The sequence below is a fragment of the Chiloscyllium plagiosum genome, chromosome 21 (assembly GCF_004010195.1).
Source record: "Chiloscyllium plagiosum isolate BGI_BamShark_2017 chromosome 21, ASM401019v2, whole genome shotgun sequence".
Classification (NCBI taxonomy): Eukaryota; Metazoa; Chordata; class Chondrichthyes; order Orectolobiformes; family Hemiscylliidae; genus Chiloscyllium; species Chiloscyllium plagiosum.
Window position 1 is genome coordinate 15,805,963 of NC_057730.1, and position 10,610 is coordinate 15,816,572.

Consider the following 10,610-nt stretch of genomic DNA (forward strand, 5'->3'; position numbering starts at 1 on the left):
TGGATGGTCTGGGAGATGATGGTTTGGTGGTGGGAGGTGGGGTCATGGTCAAGGTGGCAGTAGGAGGTGGTGTCCGCGAGCTGGCGTTTAGCCTCAGCGGTGTAAAGGTCGGTGCGCCAAACTACAAGGGAGGCACGGTAGTAGTTTGGCGCCCCTCCAACCGCCACCAGGACAGAACCCCACTGGTCCTCACCTACCACCCCACCAACCTCCATGTACAACGTATCATCCACCATCATTTCCACCATCTCCAAACTGACCCCACCACCAGTGATATATTTCCTTCCCCTCCCCTATCAGCATTCCCAAAAGACCACTCCCTCCGTAACTCCCTCGTCAGGAGATCACTCCCTCCGTGACTCCCTTGTCAGATCCACACCCCCCATCAATCCAACCTCCACTCCCGGCACCTTCCCCTGCAACCGTAAGAAATGCAAAACGTGCGCCCACACCTCCCCCCTTACTTCCCTCCAAGGGACATTTCCATATCCGCCTCAAATTCACCTGCACTTCCACACATCATCTATTCCATCCACTGCACCCGATGTGGCCTCCTCTATATTGGGGAGACAGGCCGCCTACTTGCGGAACGTTTCAGAGAACACCTCTGGGACACCTGGACCAACCACCCCGTAGCCCAACACTTTAACTCCCCCTACCACTCCACCAAGGACATGCATGTACTTGGACTCCTCCATCGCCAGACCATGGCAACACAACGGTTGGAGGAAGACCGCCTCATCTTCTGCCTGGGAACCCTCCAACCACAAAGGATGAACTCAGACTTCTCCAGTTTCCTCACTTCCCCTCCCCCCACCTTGTCTCAGTCAAATCCCTCGAACTCAGCACCGCCTTCCTAACTGCAATCATCTTCCTGACCTCTCTGCCCCCACCCCACTCCGGCCTATCACCCTTACCTTGACCTCTCCCCACCTATCGCATTTCCAAAGCCCCTCCCCCCTACCTTTTATCTTAGCCTGCTGGACACAATTTCCTTATTCCTGAAGAAGGGCTTATGGCCGAAACGTCGATTCTCCTGTTCCTTGGATGCTGCCTGACCTGCTGCGCTTTTCCAGCAACACATTTTCAGCTAATTAAAAACCTTGCTGACTTGGTCTGAAGATGTGGTCAACTGGTCTCTGAAATGGCTCAGCAAGCCATTTCAAAAGCAATGAGGGTCGGAATCAAAAGTAGTCCTTTTCAGTAAGAATGAAGAAAACACCAAGGGGAAACAAGATACCACACCACATCAAATGCTGGAGTTCATGACAATAATACTTGTCATATTCAACAAAAAACATCAGTCTGTCATAGTTGGGTAAGCTTTTCTGTAGAGCTATCCAATTAGTTCCACACTCTTGTCCTTCAGATTGTACTTTACAGAATTGAACTGTTGCCTCCACCTTTTCACACAGTGCAAAACTAGTGTTGCTGCCAGTTCTTTTGCTAATTGCCTTAAATCTACAGTCAGAATCCCAAGTGTAGTTAGGTGACATTTGGCCCCTCAAGTCTGCACTGACCGACCGAACAGTACCTCTGCTGCCCCCATCCTCATAACACTGCATTTACCTTGACTACTCCAGCTGGCCTGCACATTACATGGAAATTCAACATAGCTTGGCCAGTGCAATGCATTCTGCCTTCAAAGCTGTATTCAAGTGCCAAGTGAGAGATATCTGAATGGGTACATGAAGAGGAAAGGTTGGGAGGGATATGGGCCAGAAGCAGGCAGGTGGGACAAGTTTGTTTTGGGATTATGTTCAGCATGGACCGGTTGGACCAAAGGGTCCATTTCCATGCGCTATGATTCTATAATAGTTCTCTTAATACTAACTCAAGGGCAACACTACCGAGCAACCAGTTTAGAAAAGCAACAAAAATACAAGTGGCTGAAAAAACTCAGCACGTCTGGCAGCATCTGTGCAGAGAAATCAGAGTTAACATTCCAGGTCTAGTGATCCTTCCTCTGAGAAAGGGTCACTGGATCCAAATATAGCCCCTCACCAGCATCCCATCCCAACCCAAAACAATAAACACAAGATTATGCAACAGATTTTTATTTCATTCTTTGCATAAATGCTTTATGTTGCTGGAGCAACAGCTGACTGGGACCTTTGAACAGACACACGGGTGTGGGTTTTGGCCAGATGATCAGTGAATTCCTAAAAGGAAGTAAGGAAAAAGAACTTTAGAACAAGTTTTGAAATATAAAATGCATACTTTAAACATTGGGTAACAGGCCAGTAGCATATTAAATAATCTAGGTTAGAGATTCTCAACCTGGAAATCTAACCCCCTTACAACATCAACCAAAATAAACAATCAGAAAAAGTGAACTAATTGAACAAGCTCCAAGTACAAGCTTCTGAAGTAGAATAGTGTCTAGACTCTTCAGCACACCTGGAAGCTAGCCAAAGTGAATGGGCAGAAGCATGACATTCAGTGGCTTTGGACTTTCATTCAGGAGCTGCTGGAGCAATAGACTGGCCACAGCACACCCAGTCTTACCGAGAAGTCTTTATTCAGATCTCAAAAAAATGGGAAGGAGGTTCTAAAATAATGGAAAATCAAGCAAACTTTAAATTCTATTGTCAAGGTTTTTTAAGTTGGAGAAACAAAAAGACTTTTTCCTGAAGGTGAATATATTTCAGGTCAGTTCAGCTCACTGAAACATTAGTCAACAAATGATCAATATTTCTATCAAACTGCATGCCGGTGTGGCCACACAGCAGTCAAGAAGTGGTGGCACAATGACAAAAATGGCCATTCACAGAAATGAAATTTGCAGAGAAGATTGCAGACGATACATTCTGAGACATTCACAACAGGTTTAAGTAGATTGTTTTGTTTGTGTGAAACAAATCTTTCTCCCAATCAGCACACAGTATCATGAATGCATCAACAACCTCATTTCCCTCACATCATCACAAATTTTGACAAAATCACTGTACAGATAACCAAAGGGTTATTTGTAGTTTTTTTGGACGTGGGGGCAGTTAACACAAGCAAGATGGGAAACACTATTCTAGAGCTCAGAACATAAGCCACTTATTTTCACCAGCAGTGATGCAATGAAAATCTACAGGAATGCAGAGATCTCAGACAGTTTATGGGACTAGAGGTGGTTACATATACAGAAATGGTCTAAGCAACCACTGGAGTGTTTTCAAAACCAGTTCCAGTAACAAGATTCACACTAGAAAAATAATGGTGCCTGGAATCCGATGAAAGTCTCCATAAAAAGCAAAGGCATCAGAGGGTTCCAATGAAATTAAGCTAAGTAGTTACTCAGTAAAAGTTAGACAATTAATACAGTTAACAACGCCCTCCCCCAAACAGTTAACCAACTTTTAAATCCCAGACCCCTCACAACACCTTCATGAGGACACCATTTGGACGGCCCAGAAAATTAAATATGAGCTTTAAAATCACCACTAAACAGCTTTCCAGACTGAGCTCGATTTGCATCATATGTTTAACCCAAGCTTGCACCCTACCCATCCAGTATCCTGTCACCATATTCCCTCGTATCCATCTGGGACCCTAACCTCCCAGCATTTTTAAGATCACAATTACCTTAAGTACTCACTCTCAATAGAAGCTGTCAAAATGGCTCTCTGTTGTGAAAAGGGGGCCGTGGTTTTCCTCTCTCTGACAGTTTTGTGCCAGAATAGAATGTCAAGAGTGGAAGTACGGCTCTTTTGTTAGGGAACCCTTTTCAGAATCTCCCTCTTTTTGTAAAGGAAGGGCCAGAGTAGCAACTTTTAAGATTGCCATTAACTGGAAAATCTGGCCCAGTACAGTTGAGTGGCTAACTAACTTCAAAATTATGTTACCAGAGGTGGGTAGAGATTTTTCCCTATAACAGGACTGAAAACATTGTGCCTCAGAAGCCAAAAAGGTTGAGAGCTCCAGACACAGATGATATGGTGTAACAGTTGAGATAACATAAAAGCAAAAAATTGTGCCAAATTTCTAAATCATATCATAGTTCCAAGAAAACACAATTAATTTCAGCTTTCAAACCTGGTATGGGGCCTTGGTAAACACAGTCTCCTTCCACAGATCCGGGGTCAGATAGCTGTAGGTCTTTGAGATGGCATCAAATGTTGCTTTAGCTGTAGACAAACAAAACAGTACATTACAGGAGAAGGACAACATCTTTTAGTTTACAAAATGAAATTGCCAAACCTGTTGAGCTTCAAATGGAACAGGTAAACTACGCAGAAGGTCTACCTGCCGTGCAGTGCTCCATTTTTCTCTCTCTCTCTTAATTTGCCAAATACACCACCATCAGGTTAATTGAGCAGAGCTGAGAGAATTCAACAGTATTTTGGAAAATTTATAAAACCAAAGCACCAAGTGAAAACCTTTGTCTGTCCACTGGAGGTAGAAACCTAACTTACCAAAGTTGCCCAGTGTGGCCGTGCAGCCTCTGGCAGAGGTGTAGCAATCGTCAATACCAGCCATCTGTAGTAGTTTCTTGGGGACTGGAGCTGAGACAATACCAGTACCACGTGGAGCAGGGATCAGACGCACCAAGACTGAACCACAACGCCCAGTCACCTGGAACGTTAAGGTATTGTTACAGTGTGTTGTCAATACATCATAAAATTAGTTCTCCACAAATAAAAGTGATGAAAATCTTTCTCTGACTTAAACTACAAGACACTGTATAAGACTGGCTGTTCAAACTTCAAGCAATTCCCATCAATGCAGAACCAAATATCACACAAACGTAACAGTACTTTCACTGACATGTAAATCTTCCTATGATTGGGTAACTCGTACACATCAATATGCTGATGCAGCCGAAATGATTGTGCAATACTGGCTGTAGTTAATACTCTTTCTAAGAGTCAGCACTAAAATTAAATCTCCTTTAACTGAAACCAATTATTCAATTGTATTTGTACTTGCCTTGCATGGTACAGTGTGGGGTTTTCCAATTTTGTTACCCCAGTAACCCCTCCTTACAGGAATGATTGACAGCTTGGCCAGAATGATAGCTCCACGAATTGCAGTGGCTACTTCCTTCGAGCATTTGACGCCCAATCCAACATGTCCATTATAGTCACCAATTGCAACAAAAGCCTAAAATGTTTTAAGAATAACATTAAAACTCCATATAAGTCAAGGAAATTCACGTAGAATAAAGGTGATGGGAACTGTCCATAGCCAGACAGAAAGTTTACCTTAAATCTTGTGCGTTGACCAGCACGGGTTTGCTTTTGTACGGGCATGATCTTGAGAACCTCGTCCTTCAAGGCTGATCCCAGGAAGAAGTCAATTATTTCAGATTCCTACAATACAGAAAATGTGTATACAAGTCTATTGTTGAGTAGATTACAGAAGCTGATTGATCCACTCAATCTAATTAAATCATCAATATTACCTTGATAGGAAGGGAGAAGAGATAAATTTCTTCCAGACTTTTGATTTTCATATCTTTTACCAAACGGCCAAGTTTAGTTACAGGCACCCACTGTGGAAGGGGGAGAAAAGGCAACATGCATCAGGACTTGTGCCAAAATAATTTATTTTGTGGTTTTAATAATGCAAAACCTATTAGAAGAAATGGTAATGTGCATCTTACCTCCTTATCTTCAGCCTTTCCACCACGAGCACCACGACCCCTGCCACGTCCCCGCCCACGGCCTCGGCCCCGCCCACGGCCACCAGAGCCGAAGCCACCGCGGAAGCCTCCTCTACCACCGGCGTCGTCCGCCATTTGCTACGAATATAAAATCAAAACCTTACATCACAATACACACATTTTTGGAAGCACTTAGTAATCCTAATATCTGACTCAGTTGCTGTTCAAATTACGTTGTGCTGCTTCCATAGCGCAGGGATCAAGGAAAGTTGCACTTGCACAATAACATTTAAATCATTCTTTTCCAACTTTACTAGAGTAAATTACAGCCAGTCATGTTTTGTGTTAATGGAGGACTATCATCTTGCCAAAGAAAATAACCTTTTCTTTGGACCATCTCAATCTTGGAAACTTCATTTCCTCTAAATGTGTTCTCCCTGAAAGGGTGGTGAAAACAGATCCAAAACTAATTTTCACTGGGAAAATAGAAATGCTGCAGAGGAATGGAATCAATGTGCAAGGGTCAAAGAACATAAGAACTAGGAGCAGGAGTACGCCATCTGTCCCTTCAAGCCTGCTCCACCATTCAGGAAGATCATGGTTGTATTTTTGTGGCCTCAGCTCTCCTCTCCTGCCCTCTCAGCATAATCCTTAATTCCTTTACTGTTCAAAACAAAAATCTATCTTAGCTTTAAAAACATTTACTGAAGTAGTGTCAACTACTTCACTGGACAGGGAATGCCACAGATTCACAAGCCTCTGGGTGAAGAACTTCCTACTCAATGCAGTTTTAAATCCGCTCCCCCTAATTTTGAGGCTATGCCCTCTTGTCCTAGTTTCACCCACCAGTGGAAACATCTTCTCTGCCCTCTATCCTATCTACTCCCCCCACTGTAATTTTCTGATAAGATTCCCCTTCATTTTTCTGAATTCCAATGAATATTACCCCAGTCGACTTGGTCTCTTTTCATAAGCCAACCCCCTCAACTCCGAATCAACCTAGTGAACCTCCTCAACAGCCCCTCTTGTGCCAGTACATTCCTTCTCAACTAAGGAGACCAAAGCTGCATGCAGAACTCCAGGTGTGGCCTCAACAGCACGTTGTACAGCTGCAATATGACCTTCCCGCTTTTAAATTCAAAGATTCAATGAATTCATGCTTTGCACTGATCATTCCACTCAGCTTTTATTGATAACACCGCAATTTATACATTCCCTTTCACAACATTCCAAAATTACTACCAGTAAACTTGTTAAATTTTAGTCGCGTTTCGGGTAAAAGCCCAGCATCGGGGACATTCCTGATGAAGAGCTTTTGCCCAAAACTTCAATTTTCCTGCTCCTTGGATGCTGCCTGACCTGCTGTGCCACACCCTTGACTGATTTCCAGCACCTACAGCCCTCACTTTCACCTAGTTAAATTTTAGTCAGTTTTAATCAGGAAATGCAGCAATTTGTAAAGCCAGTGGTGAGGTAATGACGGTACAAACTCTTGCACTGCTGGTTAAGAGATAAATAAAGGTAAAGTCGCTATACTCCTACCAGACAATAGAGCTGTTCTTCATTAGAGTGGTGGTTTAACCAGAGGTTCACCACACCTCAGGCGAGGAGAGGTTGAGGACAGTAGTCCTTTACGGTAACCTCAGGAATAAATATTGGCCAGACAGGGGCAAGGTCAACCCACTGTTTTGCAGGGTGAAGCCATGAAATTCACTGTGGAAGCTGTAAGGCCTCAATTCAATCTCATCTGGGAAAAAGAGCACCTCATATGATGTGCTGAACATACTGAATTCAAGTCCCTGAGGCAAGACCACCAACACAGAGAAACCTACAACTCTTATGTATCTATAAACTACCACTCTGCTGAGTATAAGATATCTTTTTATTTATGGTCTCTACTTACTGAAAAACAGAACTCTTCGACAGACGTTAAAGCAGATCAGGCAAACAGCAGCCAATGGCATGATGACACTATTCTTGGACTGGGTTTCTGTAATCTAGGATTCGTGATCCTGACTGAATTTATCATCTTTCACACATGTTGTAGAGGAAGGATTGCAGTTCCAGAATTAATGCTCTTGCAGGCTGCGGTATTCCCTCCAATACCACTTACACATCAAGAGTATTGTACAGAGTTTTGGTGCCATACCTCAGGAAGGATGTACTTGCCCTAGAGCGTGTTCACAGGACATTCACAAGAATGGTCTCAGTCAATGAAAAGCTTCGCACATGAGAAACGTTTTGAGGTCGCTTGATCTTTGGTGGTTTAGAAGGATGGGGGAGGGAGGGATCTAACTGAAACATACTGAATAGCCTGGATAGAGTAGATGTTGGGAAGATATTTCCATTGGTCAGAGAGACTAGCACCTAAACAGAGTTAAGGTGAAACTTCAGCCAGGGAGCAGAGAATCTGTGGAATTCACTGCCACTGAAAGCTGTGGAGACCAGGTCATTGTGTGTACATTTAAGACTGAGATAGATGTGTGTCAAGGGTCACTGGGAGAAAGCAGGAGGACAGAGTTGAGAAATCTATCAGCCATGACTGAATGGCAAAGCAGGCTCAATGGCCTGATTTCTGCTCCTGTGTGTTACGGTCTGCCTCCTGCAGCGCCCCAGGGTTGTTAAGCTGCAGGGCCCGACTCCATGTGAGTGGCCGAGCATTAATGGCAGAGCCCGCCACCCTCATCCCACTCCGGACCAGACAGGTGAACCTTACCGTAAGGATTCACTCACTACAATCCGGCTCCACCCGAGAAAATGGGGCCGGGCCGCGGAGCCACTAGAACACCACACACCACCCCCACCCCAAACCTGCTCATATTATGAACTTCTTTCACGTTAAATGAAGACAATATCCGCATGACCAATTTTATAAGGATCAGGTAGGTACCCGGCCGTCTCTGCCGGAGCTGCTGTGAAGAGGATGGCTGAGATATTTAACCGATTGCGGACACTCCGAACCGCCATTACTTACGTGATAATTCTCAAAAAGAAGGCCGAAGGCTGTCTGCGCAGGCCTTTTAAAGACTCCGGGATCTCGCGATAGGATGTGAGGAGACCCTGGACCGAGCATATATCATTATGTTAACGTTCAGGCAGCGCTTTCTTATCTGTGTTATTCAGATTAAGGGCTTATCGGCTGGCTTTGAAGCCCCGAACCGAGTATATACAATTACTTTGACTATTGAGAAGCAGCTTGTTGATTGTATTATTCAGGTTCAGGGTTGAACAGTTCGCTTTTATAAAAGCCACCGTTGCCACCCTTTCCCGCGGCATAGGAAGAGTGTGTGACCATGTGAGGTATGTGTTTAAATTGTAATATTAAATTATAATTGTGAAACTAGCTCTTAAATGGCCTGGCACGATAATCCACTTCAACTGGAAGATTTAAAAGTTTGTTTTTGGGGTTTATAAATCTGAACCTTAAATTATTTTGATTCTAATATTTTTGCCTTTATTTAAAATCACAAACTACAGTTTCAGTTTTAAAATTGCTCGGTTGCCTCCACGTTAAAGTGTTCGAGATCATAATCTTTAACTGGAAAATGCAGAACCTGTAAAATATTGAGATCAGGTGTTAAAACTAAAAAAAATTAGGTTTCTAATATGTGTGACGTATAAAGTTAATGTAATTACCAGCTAGAGTTTTGTATTAATTTACTTTTGGAATTGCTGTCACTGGTATTTATAGGTTACTAATAACCTGGTTCAGCAGTTGGGAACACGTGTTGTATACTGGATGGGTATAGTGACTGGCACACTGAAAATTACCTATGGCACTGCCAATTACCATGGGTAAGATTAGTGTGCCTACATTAAATGGTACACTAAAGCTTATTGCCTACTTTTGTTGTTTGTGGTCAATAAAACCCGTGTGCCAATAAATTTTAATTGAACCTTTTAAAAGGTGTAGTTGTTTGCAATGTCCACTTTCAAAAATGACTATTTGCAGGCAGTATTCTAGACTGTGTACTGTGATTTTAATCTTACGCTTGGTTATAGGTGTTGTGCAGTCCAGAGAATTAAATATGGCATCAGATGGGTGACCAGACTTGAAAAGCACACACTGAAGACAAGAATGAAAAGTCACGGTAGTATGTACTATCCCAACTACACAAAGCTGATCAAGCCTCCATCAGCTGCACCTTTCAAACCTATGATCTCCATATAAACTTGAGATAACTAGAAGGTTTTTTCTCCTAATCACACTGAAGGAACAATTCCAAATTAGACACTTTCTGGAATTTGAAATATTAACTTCTTTACTAGCATAATGGGTATTACCTGCAGCTGCTGTAGTTAAATTCAGAATAGGCAATGTAAGAGTATTCTGTGAAATGAAAGAGTTCCTCTGTTTATGTTTAATCGAATAGGCAGTAGTTCATGAGCTACTGAAATGCAAGTCCCAAATAAGTCAAAACCGTAGGATAACTGTTAGTTTATTGGAATAGAAACCACAAGATGTAGGAGCAGAAGTAGGCCAGTCATTCAGCCTGTCCAGTCATCTCTGAAAAGTAGATCTCATGGCTGATCAGATAACCCTCAACTCCATTTTGCCTTCCCCAATTTAAAAACCTGTCTGGTCTATAGAGTCCTCTAACACACTTAATGACCAAACCTGGACCACTCTCAGGCGTAAAGAATTCTGAAGATTCACCACCCTCAAGAAATCCTTATGCCATAAAATGGCCATCTACTCTCCCACAAGAGAGAGAATCGCTTTTCTGCATCTACATGGCCAAGTGACCCAAGAATTTTGTTTCTCTGGAGTACAGGTCCAAATATATTCAGCATCTCAAGACTGTCCCACCACATCCTGGATCAGCCTTCTGGAACCTTCCCTGCACTAGTGCCAATAGCAGGTTCGTTCTTTAGCCAAGGGGACCAAAACTTCACAGTATTCAAGACATTGTCACAGTATTTTGTTTTAGATTGACCTCCATCTTCCATTTCCTTCCTCAATAGCTGAAGTTGTACACTAGCTTTTGAGAATTTTTACATGGTTTCTGCAGTT

General features: G+C 43.0%; 1 protein-coding gene and 1 non-coding gene across 2 annotated transcripts; one reads left to right on the forward strand and one right to left on the reverse strand.

Moving 5' to 3' along the window:
• Positions 1-2,041: 2,041 nt before the first annotated feature.
• On the reverse strand, positions 2,042-5,753 carry rps2 (ribosomal protein S2). Its single transcript, XM_043711322.1, has 7 exons — positions 5,597-5,753; positions 5,396-5,485; positions 5,196-5,303; positions 4,921-5,094; positions 4,407-4,566; positions 4,027-4,118; positions 2,042-2,162 (listed from the first exon to the last, which is right to left on the reverse strand). The coding sequence occupies exons 1-7, from the start codon at positions 5,729-5,731 to the stop codon at positions 2,082-2,084; spliced, it is 840 nt and encodes a 279-aa protein (XP_043567257.1). The 5' UTR covers positions 5,732-5,753; the 3' UTR covers positions 2,042-2,081.
• Positions 5,754-9,351: 3,598 nt separating this feature from the next.
• Positions 9,352-9,482, forward strand: LOC122560938. Its single transcript, XR_006314854.1, has one exon. It is a non-coding gene; the product is annotated as a small nucleolar RNA ACA64 (small nucleolar RNA).
• The last annotated feature ends 1,128 nt before the right edge of the window (positions 9,483-10,610 follow it).